At 46.3% G+C, this 18,461-nt stretch overlaps 2 protein-coding genes across 2 annotated transcripts; both read left to right on the top strand.

The window, feature by feature from the left end:
- The first annotated feature begins 1,358 nt into the window (after positions 1 to 1,358).
- Positions 1,359 to 10,159, top strand: rexo1 (REX1, RNA exonuclease 1 homolog). Its single transcript, XM_076151327.1, has 16 exons — positions 1,359 to 1,672; positions 2,436 to 4,330; positions 4,421 to 4,519; positions 4,884 to 5,109; positions 5,220 to 5,350; positions 5,503 to 5,640; positions 5,723 to 5,846; positions 5,950 to 6,075; positions 6,485 to 6,625; positions 6,748 to 6,861; positions 6,963 to 7,036; positions 7,243 to 7,353; positions 7,485 to 7,600; positions 7,743 to 7,881; positions 8,042 to 8,162; positions 8,964 to 10,159. Exons 1-16 carry the CDS (start codon positions 1,477 to 1,479, stop codon positions 9,050 to 9,052), a joined length of 3,840 nt encoding a protein of 1,279 aa, XP_076007442.1. The 5' UTR covers positions 1,359 to 1,476; the 3' UTR covers positions 9,053 to 10,159.
- Positions 10,160 to 15,287: 5,128 nt separating this feature from the next.
- Positions 15,288 to 17,574, top strand: dmbx2 (diencephalon/mesencephalon homeobox 2). Its single transcript, XM_076151246.1, has 3 exons — positions 15,288 to 15,453; positions 15,983 to 16,158; positions 16,739 to 17,574. The coding sequence occupies exons 1-3, from the start codon at positions 15,288 to 15,290 to the stop codon at positions 17,216 to 17,218; spliced, it is 822 nt and encodes a 273-aa protein (XP_076007361.1). The 3' UTR covers positions 17,219 to 17,574.
- The last annotated feature ends 887 nt before the right edge of the window (positions 17,575 to 18,461 follow it).

Genomic DNA, 18,461 nt, shown 5'->3' with positions numbered 1-18,461 from the left:
AAATAGCTTTGCCTTGCAGTCTTATCTTTCCGCCTGTTGAGGTGCAGATTTAAGCTTTGATGTAATGTAAATATCTGAAGAAAAATAAATATAAAAAATGTATATGACAAACATTTGCATTACAATCTAATAAAAAGTGCATTGAATGTTGATGTAATGTCTAAACATGAACCTGAATGTGTCTTTCCCACCCTGCCTGACAATGGTGCTTTACTATTGGCTCTTATAGGATCATGTGACTGTCTGAAGCTCACAAATAGCCTGAGCTCAGTTCTAGACACATTTTGAGAATCAGCCTGAGGTAGGTATCTGCATGAGCAAAGGTTGGAGACATATTGGCTTGTTTGGCAGAATGCTTGATGAGGATTTCAACAAAAATAGTAAGAACAGAAGATGGTTGCTGGTGATTGTATTTCTTTGCCACTTTGAACAAACAGATAAATGTAGATCTAAATCCTGTTGGCGTTTAGTCACAGAGCTGAGTGAGACCGAGCTAATGGGGATTATGTTAAGCAATAAAAAGGGAGTCTCTCTTTGGATTGCTTTTCTCAAAGTTTCTTCCTTTTTTCCTTATACGTTAAGTTTATTGAAAGTTTTTCCTGGGGAACTTTTTGCTGGGCTGGGAACTGTTGTAGAGCCTGTAAAAGCCATGTGAGCTATTGTGACTGACCAATGTTGCTTTACAAACAAACTAGACTTGATTACAGGCATATTTATGAATGAACTGATTATTTGTAGGTCTCCAGGCTTTACGCCCCCCCCTACAGAAGACAACGGCATAATTGTTTGACTTCTGGTCGCTTGTATAGCCTGTGTAAGCAAATAAAGCTAGTGTGTGCGTGGTTAGAGTAAGTGCTCAAGAAACTGATACATCTGTGCAAACGGCTCAATATTTGCTCTGTTTTCTTCTCACAGAAAACTAAATGGAGGACTGCTACTTGAAGATAATGCCCAAGTTTCCACACTTGTAAAATAAAATGTTGCAATTCTTGTCGTTTATTTTTCAACTGAAATGTGCTTCATTCATCAAGTTGCCAGGTGTGAGTTTCAACTTGTTAAAGGCCTGATTGGATAATTAACCGCAGCTGGGACAACAGACCAACTTGAAGCTTAGCAGGAGATAAAGGCAAAGTCTATGAACTGCTGTGCCGCCTAGATTGGTTTAGCGTAAGAGTGAATTGCTGGCTGTTGATAAAAAGCACAAAACATATTTTTAAAGTACATAAATTTGACTTAAATCCCTCATTTGCTTTGTAGTCCCAGTGCAAATCCCCGTGAGTCCTAAGCAACTATCGCGAGAAGTCACAGGTATCGCTCCACAGTAGACTTGTCGCGAGATTGCCTTTCTTCGACCCATCCAACATGGCGCCATAGGGACGTTGTTATTGTTCCGACGCTCGTTCTACCGTGTGCGTGTTTTTGCCTCTGCGGCTTAAAAAAAAGGCCGAGCGGGCATGAGACACGCATCTGGGAATAATGCTGCGATCCACCGGTTTCTTCCGAGGCCTTGACTGTCCGTTTTACGGGGAAAGCAGCGACGACAGCGACGGCAAGAATGGGTGTAACAGACCGTACTGTCACTTCAGGCACAGCCGGCACAGACGAGCGTCCACCGCGGCGGCAGGAGCAGCGACCAACAGAAAGCACAAAGAGCTCCAGGCCGCGCAGAAGGGTGCTGAGCTTTGTTTCCTTTAAATTACGTGTTACATGTTCCTTTTCTCGGCGTCTTCACCGCGCTGTTTCTGTCTTTGTTCAACGTCTTCCACACAACAAACCCAGTCCGAGTGAATTAACATCAAATCAATGCTTCCTACGGGGGTTTCAGCTTTGATTTGACCGACTTTGCCGTTGCCTGTAACAAAGTCTGAGCCCGTAAATGAATACTGCTCTGCTCCCGGTCATGTTTACATGGAGGAAATAGACCTTTAGGCTTTTAAACCGCTGGAGACGTTCACAACACTGCGGCTGTAACCGGTTTCATCCTCCAGGAAGACTAACAGCTGTGGTCAGATGGAGTTATGTTGATGTTAAGCGATTCAAACAGTGACAATAATCCATATCAACACTTCTGATGCTCTGGGATGTCGTAAATGCAAACACAAACACAAACACACTCAATAACGTTTATATTCTATACAGCCCCAATGCCATCAGCTGTCTCTATATCATTATCCTGGTTATACATCAATAGGTGATGTTTGGATGTTTCTATACGTTTTGTCCACTTTTAAAAGGATCCAATCTGACAGAATTCAAGCTGACCACAGGAAAATAGAATTTCCTGGCGCTCTTAAGACTTAACAACAATGGCAGGATGCTCTTTTAATAACAAATTGTGACACTGTTTTTGTCACATTGGAGGTATGACTTTATTTATATTGTGTAGTTAGTTTTGGATCGTTTGATGAGACTCTGTGTTGTGCTTTTCTGATCAGATCAAGGTTACGACCCCTTCAACCCAGAGGTGGTGAGAGAGCAGCAGAATGGAGAGGTGTCTGCCTCGGGGGACTTCAGCGGCGCTCTGGAGCTGGTCAACAAAGCCATTGAGGAGGTTCGCAGCGAGGTGGAGAGGGAGAAGAGGAAACTCTATCAAATTGAGGACGATCAGTATGAGCCCACAAGCACTACCGGGCTGTCTGCCGCCGCCGCTGCCGGGAAGGTTAAAAGCCCCCCAGCAGTGACTTCCCACTTGGCTTATGACCCTGGGAGTTATCAGATAACATCCAGTGGTTATAATCCCGCCCCTGGTTGCAGCAAGTACACGCTGGATTCAGACACCCAGAAGAACCATTCTAACTCCATGGAATATGTTCCCACCTCGGTGAAGAAGCCTGCGTCGCGGACACACACGCACAAGCCCCCCTCCCCTCCCCCCAGCCCTAAGTACTCTACCAGCACCTCCTCCTCTAAGTGTAAATACTCTGTGGATAATTGCAAACCGTCCACAGACATGGAGTACGACCCGCTCTCCAATTACTCGGCACGGCTCGCAGGTAAGAGCAAGGCGGACAAGAGAGCTCAAGCTGCCAAGACGGAGGGGAGCAAGGCCCACAGAGTGTCGGGGTCTGGGAGGTCGGAGGAAGAGTATGTGGTCGCTCCAAAGAAGCCACGGCAGGAGAGCGTGGACACAAAGAAATACACTTACTCTGAATCTGACGGGGAGAGCTCTGGAACCGAGTACAGGCCCACTTCACTGAGCAGCCTCAAGCTGAGGAAAGGCGGCGGTGTGACAGTCGGAGGTGCTGCTGCTGCGAAGGAAGGGAAAGAGAGAACAGAAGGTAAGCTGAACGCTCTGACGCAGAGGAATAAAGACGAGTTCAGACACCACACGGTGGTGGTAGCGGACTCAGACGAACAGGAAGTCATTCAGCGAAAGGACAACTTAGAGAACGAGAAGTTGGCCAGTCGAACTAGTCAGGAGAAAAGCGGAAAAGCTGCCAAAGTGCACAAAGGTGAGAAGTGTGTGAACAAAACACCCAGCAGCAAAGGAAGCAGCAGCAGCATTAAGGACAAAGGGTCAACAAAGAAGTCCAACCACGACTCGGCAAAGAAAGAGAACAAGAGTCACGGCGCCAGAGACGATGGGAAAAGCCCGAGCAAAGTTAAGTTAATGGGGAAGGTTCACAAGGAAGGCAGGGACGAGCGGAGAAGCGACGGTAAGAGCCGAGCTGTGGAGAAGGTCAAGAGCGACCCGAGCAAGAGAGAGAAGGGCGCGGAAAATGGGGGAAAGGAAAGCAAGAAGGTCAAGACTTCAGACAAGGAGTACAGCAAGCACAAGGACCCCCAGCTCAAAAACGGTAAACTGGATAGTTGTAAGAGAGAAAAGGAGGTGAAGAAAAGTAGTAAAAGCTCCTCCAACAGCAGCAGCGGGAAAGGAAGTCCCGGAAGCAGCAAAGAGAAGGTGAAGCAAAGCATCAGCTCGTCCAACGGGAAACCTCTCAAACTAAAGTCCAAAGACAAGCGGAGAACACCGAGCCTGAGCCACGTGGATCTGTTCGGGGACGAGAGTCCAGAAGAGGCCGAACCAATGGAGGTGGACGAAGACGACGACAACGACGATGACGACGAAGTGGAGGAAGTGCTGGTGAGGAAAGCAGCCGGCGCTTTTAAGAGGGGACGCGTGAACAAGAGGAAGGCGTCCGATCTGACGCCGTCTTCCTCCGAGGACGAAGGCGACGGCGGCGCGGAAGAGGTCGACATCGAAGGAATGGACGGTTTGGACGGTTTCCAGGATCTGGACTTTGACTCAGACCCCATGGAGGAGTGTTTGCGGATTTTCAATGAATCCAACGACGTGAAGATGGAAGACAAGGGACGGCAAGGGAAAGAGGTACGGATCTGACTTTGATGAGTCGTCTGTGTCAGTTCCTGCGCCTGTTGTTGCAGTTAAAGATCATTGTGTTGTTGTGTGACCTGTCAGCCCTGTAGGGATCAGGAGGAGGACAGAGGCACAGACGGTTTAACCTCCCTCATCCCCGGACAGAAGAAGAGAGTCTCCCACTTTGCTGCCAAAGGATCTGTAAGTTTGTCACACAGGCGTTACTTTGTTGCTTCCTCCTGAATACGTGGGAGAATGTCAGGTGTCCTCACTAAACATGGATAGTTTGTATTCATCTGTCTTGCATCACGTTTGTGCAAACAGAGGCACTTCTGTTCAGACTTCAGCTACAGATTCAGGGAGTTTACAGTTAGAGGGTGTAACAATTATGTAAGTATACGAATGTAACATAGAAATGCAGAAAACAATAACAAAGTTGCCCTGCAGTGTTACAGTTTGATCAGCTACATCAGTGTTTTGGGAAGAGTTTGCAATCAACACAAACATGGAACCGACCTGATCTTTATCCATTTCCTGTTTAATAAGTTGCGCCCCTGTTTCTCAGAGCGACACGTCCAAGTCTGCGGTGCGGCCGTACCGGAGGCCCACGGCCCAGGAGGTGTGTTACAAACGCATGCAGCTGGCTCAGCAGCAAGCCGCTCAGCTCTGCGCCCAGGTCAAAACCACCTCGCCCAAAAGCGCCTCGCCTCGAGCCTCCAGCCCCGGCTTCTCTGGAGAGAAGAAGAGGGTCGCCCACCGCCCCAACCCGCTGAGCTCCTCCTCTAAACCCAGTATGAACCCACATCCGCTCCAGACAGGAACACACTTCTTCTTATCATTCTTGACTGCTTTAAGTAAAGTCTGTCTGTGTGTGTGTGTGTGTGTGTGTGTGTGTGAGCAGTTGCTGCAAACTCCAGATCAGCTAGCAGCCAGATGCATCTGTCTGTCAGGCCCCAAACCACAGCGGGGATCTTGTCCAAGACCACGTCCACCTCCACTCAGAAGAGGATGGCACACACACCCACCATGAAGGTACTCACAGACCCAAAGAGTGTACGGGGATTTAGAAATTTAGAGTCATTGCCTCATCACAGTCTAAGAAGACCTAACCCTCTTGAATATTCATTTTTCTGCATTCTGCTTTATTGTCTGAGTGTTTGTCTCTCTGGTTTTGTCTCCATCAGAGCTCCTCAATGAAGCGCCCGGTCATCCCCGCTAACTTTGGGGCCAAAGTGCCCACCAACGTCCGCCAGCGTTACCTAAACACCTTCATAGACGAATGCCTCAAGTTTTGCCCATCGGAGGACGTCGCCTTCCAAACGGTACCAGCAACAACTTCTCAGAGTGTTGATAAGTGAAACAGTGGAGGTTCGGTCAGTGACAGTAACGCCCCGTTTGTTTCAGGCTCTCGACGAGGAGAAGATCGTGTACGACCGCAGCAACAGCAAGAGCATCTACCTCAACGTGGCCGTCAACGCGCTGAAGAAGCTCCGCAGCAAGAGCACCTCCAAACCATCGCCCGGCACCAGTAAGACCTCCGGTGTCAAGCATTCAGTCCCGGTCCAGACTGGAGACGTACTGTATCCACTTAGAGTTAAGGGTTGTGTGTCTGTGTGTGTGTGTGTGTACAGGGGACCCGAGCGTATCTGTTAAAAAGAGGGTTCTAACCCATGAGGAGTTGCTGGGGGGCCGCCTGGCTGCCACCACCAGCTTCACCATCAACAGGATGGGCAAGCAGCAGGAGGAGAAGGTCACAGGTGAGGGTCGGCTGAGATTCTCTTTGACTTTGTGCTCCTGTGAGGATGAGATGTTCTGTGTTTTCTTTTACATTGTTCTGGGAACATCTGATCTTTTCTCTTACTGCATCTTCATTTCCTCTGCCTATACTGAGAATGTACCTCCAGTCCAGAGGATGAACTGTGCCCAGAGGGGGAGAGGAAACTCCACGGGGTTTTGAAGTGAACTGGCTTTTCTCTGACCGCATTAACCTCTCTCCCTTTTGTTAGAAGAAGAAGAAGAGCTGAAGAGAACAAAGCCGTTCACTGTTCAATGTTTTTCCGTTCGCGTGGGGCTGAAAACCATCTGTGTGCCTGTGCAGCAGAGTCCCAGAGTCTCTGCAGCTGTTCATTGTTGGCTTGTTGTTTGTTCCTGTCTGTGTGTGTGTAGGCGTAGCGCTGTACAGGAAGCTGAGGGCGTACCTGATGACAGAGGAGCAGCTGGAGGAGCACAACTACCCCAGAAGCAACCCAGAGGCCGCCGGCAAGGCCATCATACACAACCTCCCCGAGAAGAAGGCAGTCACAGACCGTGAGCCAAAGCGCAGCCCCACAGCTTACACACACACACACACACACACACACACTCACATGCAGACTAAGACTGGTCTGTAATCACTCGTTCTGACTCATTCTGTTATTTTGTGTCTCCAGCATTATCAAAGGTCTGCTGCCGATGCGGCGCCGAGTACAAGATCAATGTCAACGGCAGCGTTGTGCGCAGAGAGGAGTGCAACCACCACTGGGGGCGCCTGCGTCGTCATAAAGGTACATTTGTGTGCATATTGACAACACAAACAAGTGGCATCGATGTGAACGTCATTCTTAAAAGCTCTTCTTCACCTCTTCCTGCCCTCTACCTCTGTCAGTGTCTGGAGGCTGGGAGACGAGCTACAACTGCTGCTCGGGGGCGGTGGGCTCTCAAGGATGCCAGGTTACAAAGGTACCAAGCTTATAGACAGCAGCTAATGGAGATACTATTGTTTTCATGTTGCGGACTCACATGGTAGCTGAGTCGGCTTTAAATCTGAGACTAGATAAGAGAAAGACATTCTAATTCCAAATCCTTAATACTTACTATGAGTACCTTTCATTAAAGTAGCGTAGCCCTGATAACATCCCTGGACTTAAACATCTTTGTCACCACAGCAACATGTTCAGGACGGCCGCAAAGAGTCGCTCGGCGGCTACGTCACGACGTTCAGTAAACCTCTACCACCAGACGGCAACGGAGGCGTGTTTGCTTTGGATTGTGAGATGGTGAGTCAAACAGATGTGTTTACAAAGAAACATCACGGGTCAAAGCATCAAACCACTGTGGTATAAAGGCTTATAATACATTAAATAGCATTAAGCGTTACATTGGTTCCCTTCTCCTCCCGTGCTTACAGTGTTACACCAAACAAGGCCTGGAGCTGACCAGGGTGACGGTCATCAACTCTGAGTTGAAGGTCATCTACGACACCTTCGTCAAGCCCGTCAGCAAAGTGGTCGACTACAACACACGGTGAGTAACCTGACTCTTTAGTTTACGTTGATAAGATTAACAGATAAGCATGTAGAGACCAGACCTGAGCTTAAGTTTATTCTGCTGCTTTTACTTTTAAAGTCATAAACACATTATCTAAAGGTGCATGTGTCTTTTCCAGGTTCTCGGGCGTGACGGAGGAGGACTTGGAGAGCGCCACCATCACTCTGAGAGACGTCCAGGCTGTGCTGCTCAGCATGTTCAACTCTGAGTCCATCCTCATGGGTCACAGTTTGGAGAGCGACCTCCAGGCTCTGAAGGTACGGAGGCTCCAGGGCAGCAGCTCAGCTCAGTGGCGTTCAGGGCTTTACTCTGAATCTCAGCACGCTTTGGTTATAGTTTTCACACTTTTTTCTGCACTGAGATAATAAAAGATCATTGTGTTGTAGCTGTAATGCTCTGTGTGTTCCTCTGTCCCAGCTCATCCACAGCACAGTGGTGGACACAGCTATCGTGTTCCCTCACCGCCTGGGTTTGCCCTACAAACGTGCCTTGAGGAACCTCATGGCCGACCACCTCAAACGCATCATCCAGGACAACGGTATGAGCACGCTGATGTAATAGCTTGTAGAATGTTGTTTACTGAGCTGGCTCGTCCAACATTCATCTGTTCCCAGTATCTCTAAGGTGAGGAATGTGTCTGAGTCATCGTAGCGTCGTGTTTAAGAGATCCGTGTCAGAATACAAACATGAAGGCAAACAGCAAGCAAACAACTCTTGACTGATGGTATTAGAAGCAGACATCAATTAATCTTCATTTGTTTGGGAAATTAGATTCCATCTTTGCCAATTGAATCAAACACACCAAATAACAAACTTAATCATGAATATAATGACTAACAGATGAAGTGAGCTCAAACACGGAGCTGCCACACATTCAATTTGGAACTCCATAAATGAGCACGTCCGTCTGTGATCCATCCAGAGGAACGAACGCCTGACTCGCGTTTCCCTCTGCGTTGCCTCCCCGGCTGCACTACCGCCCTACCACCAACAGGTGCCAGTAGTGAACCCATGTTCATGTTGAAGCTGGCTGAACGCCTCAAAGCTTTAAAAAGCCTCAGTTACACAAGGAAAGATTCGAGTATGTAGGACTCAAGGAAACTCTATTTTGGGTAAATTATTCCCAAAGTGCAGCCTTGCCAAGACGATCCTCTTTCTTTAAAAATGTGTTGGCTCAAATATGTACAGTATTTATATATGTATGTGTCATAATTTTTGGCATTCTCTTTTATCTCTTGTGTTTGACTCGCCCAGCTTTTTGTTTTGTTTGATCACTGGAAACTTTCCTTCATTGACCAGTTAAGAATCACACCTGCCATTTGTTGTCGTCTCTCACCAGTGGAGGGCCACGACTCCAGCGAAGACGCGTCTGCCTGCATGGAGCTGATGTTTTGGAAGATCAAGGAGGACGCAAAGATCAAGAGATGACCTCTGACCCTCCCGTCCCGCTTTTTTTGCTTTGCGACTTCCCGCCACGACCGGCTGGCAAAGTGTCGCCCAGAGAGAAACGGAGGAGCGAGCCTTAGGCGCGTTGCCCGCCGCTCTCCGAGGGTTTGAGGCAGAGGAGGCAGACAGACAGACAGACAGACAGACAGTGGGCTGGCTGCTGCCGTTGTCGTCGCCGTCGCTCTCCACAACAGAAGTGTCCGCCATTTTACCGTCAAAAAGCAATAGGAGCCAAAATCAACCGTTTTCATTTGCTTATTGGCGCATCCGCAAAACCTAATTACGTCATTCGCATTGTATTTCTGTTTCTCTTTGTGTGTTTTTGAGCAGCGTCCTCTCATGCCTGAGGTTCCGTGAGTACGTCCTCCCTTATAGGAACGCTCCTCACAAAGCCGGGGGCATTGTCTGCTACACCACGCTCATTACTCTGATGTTGATGCCAGGCTGGATCCTCAGCCCGACTTGCACTATAGAAACGCTCTTGTTTTATAGGGCCAAAAGCCTGAGTACCTCATCTGTGTTCTAACGGATTCACTTCTCACAAATAAACACATTACTCGTACTTAGTTACACTTTAGCGCATCGCTGTCTTAAGCTGTCGAAAAAAAACTTTAGCCACGTTAACGCACTGGAGTTTAAAATCACGTCGCACCTCGTTCTCCGTCACCACGTTTTATATCTCGGCCTCTCTTCTCTCGGCTCTCACACACGAATAATCCTATACTACTTGATTAAGAAAAAGAGCCTTAGCACAAATGTGTTGTCTGTGCTGCTACCCTGTTGGCTATAGTTTATGGAATCTATTAACCGTTTTTGTAGTTAAACACATGACAGTGATGAGTTCCGTCACTGTCTCTGTCTCTGTCCTGTGCGCTGCATGGAATAGAATTCTTGGAAACATTGTGATAGCAAAGTACGACATCTTCTTCAATTAAGACGGGAAAATTTTGTTCAGTATTGTTTGAATACCCTCGTTGACAGTTCGGGTCTGAATATGTGTTCAAAATGACTGAAAAAGAAAAATACCTGAGTGCTGTAAATACGCTGTAAGTAGTTTCTTTTTGTATTTGTTCATCTTTGGTTAAAGAATTTTCTATTAAAAGTCTGAGTTGAAAGAAGATGTCCCTGCGTCTTTCCTTGGATAAATAGTCTTTGACAGTGTGACAGCTTTTTTTTTTTGTAGATACAGTGCGCAGGCTGTCCGTCCGTCCTCACCGCTCTATATCTCCCTTCAACAGCAGGTGCAGAGGCTGTAAGTCTCTCTCTTCAGCAGATGTGTAAATTGGACAAAAATAGGAGAGAAATGCTAAACGGAGAGAGGCCCATCCTTTCTTCCGTGCGTTTGCCTATTGAGCTCCTCCCGTCACATGTCAGGATGCATTTCCCCCAGGCCGGCCCCACAGACCCCAGGTATTAAAGACGCCAGTTAGCTGGGATCAATACCCGACACAATGTTCCAGTGACAGGGCGGGGGGCTTCCTAGTGTTTATCGAGTGTTTCAGAGATTTGAACATGTGGAGCGAAGCAGCTTAGAGGGGTCTTCTTCATTATCAAATTCGATCAGTGCTTCTCTTTCTCTTCAACCCCCTTGATCACCTTTGACTAGCGGGGGTCACTGAGGGGGGGGGGGCGGTGCGGAGGGGCTGCAAACTGACCCCATGCTGGGAGATGGAGAGCTGCTTTATCTCTGAGAGCCAGAGGAACAAAACACAAGCATCTACCTCATCGCTGGTATTTAAGAGTAAGAGTGTCTCAATGGTAGCAATCTATAGGATCAAACCATCACTGTCACAGTCGCCATAGAGACTTAAGAAGGGACTTAACCAAAGAGCAGCATCTGTGTATCATAATTCTCATAATCTTCCATAAAAGTTTGCAAGCAAACCTAAATCTTTGCTTACATATTTTAGATCTTTAATGACACGATGCTCCGTGATCCGAGTTCAACCCCCAGACCAGACCAGACCAGCTCAGACCAGACCAGCCCAGTCCGGCCCTCGGTGGTTGACATTGACCCCTGGCCGCCCCAAAGCTGCCCGTCCCTCTAATCTCTCACTCCTGCCCAATTAAGTGACTGATCTTAACACGTTCCCACATATTGATCTGCTGGTGTCGCTGCTCCCGAGGGGGACGACAGGAGATCATAAGACACTAACAGATCAGTCTCAGGGTCTTATTAAGTAGGATTTAACGAGGCTAAACATAATCAATACATTTGTCATCACCAGTTTTCTCATTTTGACATCATATTACCCAGTTGTTTAGTCACTTTCTTAAATTAGAAGTTTGTTTGATTCTAGCCGACCATCTTCTCTAATTTGAAATCCGTTCTCTGAACTCGAGGCGGCCGGTGTGTGTGTGTTTGGGTTTAAGGTTGTGTGTGCTTTGTGCGTTTGCAGCCGGGTCAATGTCAGTCTAAGCTGTGGGTGTGTCATAGCCGGTGTCAGGCCTCACAGCGTGATCCTGGCACTGCGAGGGGCTTAAGAGGACCGCTGACCCCGCCGGCCGCTCTCCGTGTGCCCCCCCAGGTCAAAGGCCAGTCGGCCCCCGATCGATTTCCCTCTATGAAGAAGTCTTTAGCTCCTGTTGGCCGCTCTCCGTCTTCGGCCCACATGCTCCCGTACCAACATTGTGTCCCTAAAAAAAGGCCTCACAATTGTGTGTGTGTGCGTACGTGCCGGTCGATGGCGTTGCTGTCCGAGGGGGTTTTCCTTTGAGCCGCTCTCCCACAGATAACTGACAACTACAAAGCTCCCCTCCTGTCAGCCTCTTGTCAATACAAATTTCCACTATTGATAAGTAATTAAAGAAAGCCAGTGTGTCAGGGGAGTTGAACTGAAACATCTGTTAAACAGGAGACATTGACAAAAAACTTCTTAGTACTCATCACATCACAAAAGAGCAGAGAACCCCCCCCCCCCCCCCCCCCCCCCCAAGCCCCCCAACTCTGCTTTCCACTCTTTCTAAACTATCGGTGCACAAAAACACAGTTAGACTCATTTATAATGTGTTTGTAAATTTGAATCCATGCATTATAAGCTACTAATACTTTGTTGATTGCGTTCAAAGCATTAATATAACAACTTCTGCGTTGCCAGGTTGTGAAAAATCCCTTTGATCCCCTTTTTTTTAGCCTTTTACACATTTAAAACCATTTCCACTCCAGGCCTGATGGAGGATTTTTCACAGCAGAACCCTTTAATAATAACATAGTAACATTTTATAACTGCAGACCTGATGGCTTATTGAGAAACGAGAGCCTCATCACTTTATGTTTCATGACATCAAGCAGGATCAAACTCATTTCCCCGCTTCCTGCAGAGCTGTAAGTTCCCTGTAATTCCCCTCTGTTATGTGACAACACTTATTAAACCTGCGAGCGCTCACCTGTTGTCAGTGATGTGACTCAGCTGGAGACGCTCTTTGTCTTTTCATTCACTGTAATCCATGAATGTCTAAGTGGATCTTCTCAAGAGGAGGATAACTCCCCTTAAGAGGTTTTAAGCTCTACAGGAGGGTCCGAAAATCCACTAACTCCTTATTTATGTCCCTGCTTCAGACTGTAATTCAGTCTCCCCAAGAGTTTGACTCAAATTCTTCAGTTTTTTTCCCCCCAAGAATTCCAAACATGGCTGATTAGCTCAGAGACCAAACTCTTTCCCTGTCATTATTCCTCCTCCCAAGCTACTCAAAGCTGAAGACGGAGTAAAATAGGCGAACACAAGCTTTCGGGTGACTGAGAGGCGAGGAGCTAATTGCTGAGGCCATTACTCATGTTGGATGAACTCTGTCTGTACCGACGGGGTAGGAGGTGAACCTGGCCGAGCCCTTTACGGCCCCGCAGAAGGAGAAAACCATCCAGGGGGGCAATGAGAGAGTCAGTAGAAGGCTGCTATGAGATGGGGGGGGGGGGGGGGGGGGTCACACACAACCGCACTCTTTGTGTGCCTATAATCCCCCCAGCCAACAGTGCTGGTTTGGCCAGGTTTCATCATGAAAGTGCCATGAAATAACTACTTTTTTTCTCTCTTCGCAGTAAATCTCCCCTTAATCCTGCAGGCTGCGGAGACAAAGGCCTGCGGGACCTAATCCTGGAGCTTTTAGCGGAGCTGAGGGGCTGGCCGACAGAGCCTCTTCTAAATGACTTATTTCTTTCGGACACTAATATAGCTTGACAGCCAAGAACAGCGAAAGGAGGAGGAAAAGGCCAGAGGGAGAAAAAAAAAAAGAACGCAAACATTTTCACATATTTTGGAAGTCTGAGCAGCTGATGGTGTGTGGATGTGTGAGTGGGGAAAGTGAACCATTGTGAACCGACGTAACTATGGAAACGCTTCACTTCTAACTCTGAATTTTAAAAAACTTGAGTGATTTATTTCGGCGCTGATGTAGGAATGTTATATTCATTTGCACAGAGTTTTATTTATTCACCTTTTTGTAGGAGAAGGTCACAGGGAGGAAAGAAATTATGTAATGTTATCATTATTTTTTATTATAATGCACCAAAAAGAGCATTTACTCATTTTTTTTTAGCATTTATTTAATCAGGTAGTCTTATTGAGAACAAAGAAACATTTACAGGCGAGCAGCATCCAAGAGAACCAGCTGGAAATAATGAAAAATAATCATGACAACATCTGATAATAAAGTTTCAATGTTTCTGAGGAAATTAAAGGTGCTGACAGCAGTTTGTTTAATTTAAAAGATGCTAAATACTCAGTCTAGTCCTTTAAAAGAAGCATCTGAATAATCAGTTATTAACTAGTAAACTATAGGAAAATCTACAAAATATGGTGATGAACACAAACGTCTGATAATTATAACGATATGTAGTTTTAATTTTGTCTACTTGATGAATTCACTTTGGCTCACATCACATATTCTAGTTTGAGACAGTGTTGGGTTGTGGGTTGCCAGATCGTGAAACCCTATTTTGGCTGTTCTAAATGTTCTGCGATTGTTAAGGTTAATAACTCAATAACTTTAACTTAACTAGTGGAGTCTGTGTTCAAATATCAATGAAGCCATTTGTTCCGACAGAGCACCAGGAAATTAACATGCTCACACACCCACCCACACTCTCACACACACGATGGAGATGATTTATACTTGAATCTTACTTGGTGTCGGTTAGATTTAAATGGCACTTGTACGACCTTTTTGATTGGTTCCTGGGAAGAATTTAGGCTCAGTCTGATTAACTTCACATGGTGACAGTTTATGGGCAAAATATGGAGGTTGTTAGCAAAACAAACCCTCTGAGGAAAAGATCCCCCCCCCCCCTGCTCTCTCTCTCTCTCTCTCTCACACACACACACACACACACACACACACACACACACATCCCTGTCAAAGGCAGCAGCGGTATATGGGAGAAAGAGGAGTGTGAGAGGAGAGAAGAGGACAATCAAAGGCTGTTATTCTAATCTGTCCTGCCTCGGAGATTAGCCACCACATTGTTTTAATTGTTTTAACGGGAGGGAATGAAACGCTCGCTTATAGGGGGGATCTTTGGCATAAATCTCTCAAGTTCAATAGTTTCAAAAACTTGAGCCCCTCGCAGCCCCCCTCTCCTCCCTCATCCCACCTAATCCCGGCTAATACCCTCCTTTCTATTGGCTAATGGCTAAAGGGAGCCGGGGTAAATGCTTCTTAAATAGTGGTGGGCAAGAATGTTTTTGGGGGGAATAGATCTGTGCCGCGACAAAGAGCGCAGCTGAGCGGAGGACGGAAAATAAAGGCCTTGAAACCTGGACTATAGCACACGGTGGACCGTACACCGGGACCGGAGCGCACCGGGAGGATATCAGTGCGTAAAAAGCGCGCAGGAGTCTCACATCTGCAGGTAAATAATAATACTAATGATAATAATAATGTATGTTTGTTCATTGTAAGACGGGTAAAAATTAAATCAGATTTTAGAATAATATTTCGCCTCAAAATGCTGCTTTTATAATTCAAATGTCTATTTTTTGTCATAGTCAAGGGTCTTCACATTATAATTTTAATTATTGATGTAATTTCAGTCATTATTCGTTCAAATACCGAAGATAACAACATGTTTAAGACGTTTTAGACGCTATTAATGCTACAGCTGAGACTTGTCCATGTTTATAAGTGGATAGATTCTTCTGTTGTAGAGTGTATCCCGGTGACGTCATCATTAAAGACACCCTTCAGTCACTAAAAACCAAGTCTTCTCCTCCTTGGTTGCAGCATGAACTCGTTGTCTTTCTGCGGAACGTCCAGCCGTGCGCTGCATCCCCTCCACGGCGTCAACTCTGTCATGTTCGACCTGCACCAGCAGATGGCGCACCAGTACAACGTTTACGCTGCCGCCGGCCCCACCGTGCACACGCTCTCTGTGGCTGAGAGGCTGGCAGGTAGGTCAGGTGCACATCAGCTCACTCCTACGTCACTGCTACGCTTTAAAGATCATAACTTATATTAAATACATTCAAACGCATCATTTAATAAGTTGTCTTCATTTGGTGGGATCAGAATTGGAAACATAGAACTGTTTAGCTGTTGTTTACAAATATTACAGATTTAGATTTTAGACTTAGATTTAGTTAAATAGTTCCGTAGAGTGAAGGATGTAACCCATAGCAACCACTGTCCAACCAATAGGCTTGGACCTGACACAACACTGCTTTCTGTGTGTGGGTGTGTGTGTGTGTCTGTATTGCTGATGGGAACTAAAGCAGAACTTAATGATCCAATATAACAGAACTGCGTGTTAAGTCACTTTCTGCCCCCTACTGGACAAAGAACCACCACTGCTGCTTGCACTCGGATAAACTCTTGATATGTGAATCTACACCCTCATTCATACGGTCCAAATGTCTAAGGGTTAGGCCTTAAACTTGCTGACTCACTACATATTTGTGTGTTTGTGTCTGTCCCTCCCAGAGCTTATTCTGGAGGCTCGCTATGGCAACCATCAGAAGCAGCGCCGCAGCCGCACGGCCTTCACGGTGTCCCAGCTGCAGGCTCTGGAGAAAGCTTTCCAGCAGACGCAGTACCCAGATGTCAGCATGAGAGAGAGACTGGCTGTCTGCGTCAACCTACCAGAGGCTCGCATTCAGGTCAGAGCACACCTGCCGGGGAACAGACGCTCGGCTCCAACCGGCGCTGCATCTTTGTTTATTTTGGGTCAAATTGGCTGGGGAGCGTGAATACAATGACTTTTTGATCTTTAGAATGTTAACCCTTACACGCCCGCCTGGGGAACAGGAAATGAAATCAAACGTTTCCAAGGAAAACACAGGGAAAAGAGTGCTTTTTACTTAGATCTGCTGTGTTACTGCATTACTCCATTACATGTGAAAGCTTGGAATTCAATATTTGACTTAATATATAGTCAATATATACTTATTTAATAGTATAAGCAAATATTACAGGTAATGTTTGTAAGTATCCAAAGTAAAAGTATAGTTTGGAAAGAATTGGCCCATAGAGGCTGATTTGAAATGAAAATGCACAATTTAAGAGACGATGAATGAATGAAAAGTTTGAGATGTGCACGTGTCCAGACCAGAAACCGATCAGAAACAACAAACCAAAAAATGCCTCCCCTTATTAAAAAGAGTGAAAAGAGTGTTTGTGTATACTCTCCTCTGTGTGAACGTTCCCTCTAACCTTGGAACAATGCTTCTCCTCATCCAGGTCTGGTTCAAAAACAGGAGGGCAAAGTTTCGTAAAGGTCAGAGGCTCTCCAGAGACTACGGTCTGGATGAACCCACACACCACGGCAAGGTGGGACAGGAGGAAGTCCGGCCTGAGGACAAACAGGACATCACCGCGCCGTGCCTTCACAGCAACATCCCTCCTCCTCTTCCTCCCCCTTGTCCTCGTCTTCCTCCCCTGGATGAAAGCAGCAATGTTTGCGTTCATTCCGCATCTACAGACTCTGAGGTTTCCCGGTTTCCCCTGCGACTCCACTCTCCTCCGGTTTTCCCTTTCGTGAGAGGGGAGCACTACCGCCGCCCACCTCACCAGCCCGTGGTAGGAATGTTGTCCAGTGAGCTCCCCCTCCCCCACGTGTTCTGGCCCCTCGTACAGCAGCACGGCTCTGCCCTCGGGGTTCTTTCACCGTCGGTTACTAAGAACTGTAGCCTGTCCCTTCAGACTGTTTTGCTCCAGTAAAGCTGCGCCTCACCCTCACCTGGGGCTGTAGCCGCAGTGCAGCGAAGGGATACAACAACCCAACATCCATTCCTCCTCCATGTACAACCTGAAGAGGCCCAATGAGGCAAACGTCAGCAAAAAGACGTTAAAAAGAAAAGATACGGCAGAACTGACCCTTCCTGAGTACGATGATTGTCTTGCATCTGCGCCACATTTGTACAAATCTGAGGACAATATTTGACACGTTCCTACCTTTAAAAGTACATTTGGGTAGCAAATAAAGGTCTAATAAGAGCTGGAGAGGCTCATCTATGCAACCGTGTAGTATTTGGTTCTTCTTCTGCAGTAAAATGAAGCTGCATGGAGGTCAGGGTAGATGTGATGGATGAGCGTGCAAACCCCTTGACCTCAACGACACAGATCAACACACACACACACATACATACACACATACTGACTCATACTGTAAATCAGCTTCAATGTGTTCACTTTAACCATGATCCCAACCTTCCCCTGCTTCATCCTCACCTTTATTCAATCTCATGTTTCCCCTGAACATAATTGGATTGCGATTCATTCATCAAGCACAGCAGTTGTGTATGAACATATTTGTAAGGAGTAAAGGTTTGCAAAGTGTGGAATGTGCTTTTGATAGCATAGAGTCTGGCATCTCTGTGGGGGAAGATCTTGTTTTCTTTATTTCTGTTTTTGTTCCAAATACAAAGAGGCACATTTTCTGTCATTCCATCTTCAGCATCATATTAATATATGTCATCGCTCCTATAGTTTGGCTGTTTCGCCCCTGCCGTGTAGATACACTGCAATAACAAGAATGTGTGTTTGCAAGTGTGTGTGTGTGTGTGTGTGTTTGTGTGTGTGTGTGAGGGGGAGGGAGGGAGACATTATTATAAAATAGTGCTGTAACACAGAACTGTGAAATAAAATGATATATTCTTCAATACTTTGTTATTTAAATATATAAAGAGGTGTTTGCAGGGCTGTGAAATAACAAATTAGAGGATTAGAAAATTTGAAAAAATGAGTGGAACCTTAAGTTAAGAGCCTTAAATTCTCTTATATAGATGATTCCAGAAACTATTAGGTATGATAGTGTATATATGAAGTGCTTTACATTTTTAAACTAATCACATGTTAATTATTCATAGTTCATAAATTCAGATTAGATATAAAGCTACTATAACAATTCATAAGGAGATTTTGTTTGTTTTATGAAGAATAATAGCTTTTAGCTTCTAGTCCT

This window comes from Genypterus blacodes, unplaced genomic scaffold, assembly GCF_046128005.1.
Source record: "Genypterus blacodes isolate CSIRO-AG114 ecotype Tasmania unplaced genomic scaffold, CSIRO-AGI_Gbla_v1 ptg000054l_1, whole genome shotgun sequence".
Lineage (NCBI taxonomy): Eukaryota > Metazoa > Chordata > Actinopteri > Ophidiiformes > Ophidiidae > Genypterus > Genypterus blacodes.
Note: the sequence above shows the minus strand (reverse complement) of the source record. Positions and strands in the feature narration are given on the sequence as shown.

What these genes read in the sequence shown, in the direction of transcription:
- rexo1 (XM_076151327.1), top strand. Translation starts at nt 1,477, where the DNA reads ATGCTGCGATCCACCGGTTTCTTCCGAGGCCTTGACTGTCCGTTTTAC. An exon ending in ACTTTGCTGCCAAAGGATCT is followed by an intron (nt 4,520 to 4,883) that starts GTAAGTTTGTCA and finishes CCTGTTTCTCAG; the next exon opens with AGCGACACGTCCAAGTCTGC. An exon ending in GCGACCTCCAGGCTCTGAAG is followed by an intron (nt 7,882 to 8,041) that starts GTACGGAGGCTC and finishes CCTCTGTCCCAG; the next exon opens with CTCATCCACAGCACAGTGGT.
- dmbx2 (XM_076151246.1), top strand. Translation starts at nt 15,288, where the DNA reads ATGAACTCGTTGTCTTTCTGCGGAACGTCCAGCCGTGCGCTGCATCCC. An exon ending in TGTGGCTGAGAGGCTGGCAG is followed by an intron (nt 15,454 to 15,982) that starts GTAGGTCAGGTG and finishes TGTCCCTCCCAG; the next exon opens with AGCTTATTCTGGAGGCTCGC. An exon ending in TACCAGAGGCTCGCATTCAG is followed by an intron (nt 16,159 to 16,738) that starts GTCAGAGCACAC and finishes CTCCTCATCCAG; the next exon opens with GTCTGGTTCAAAAACAGGAG.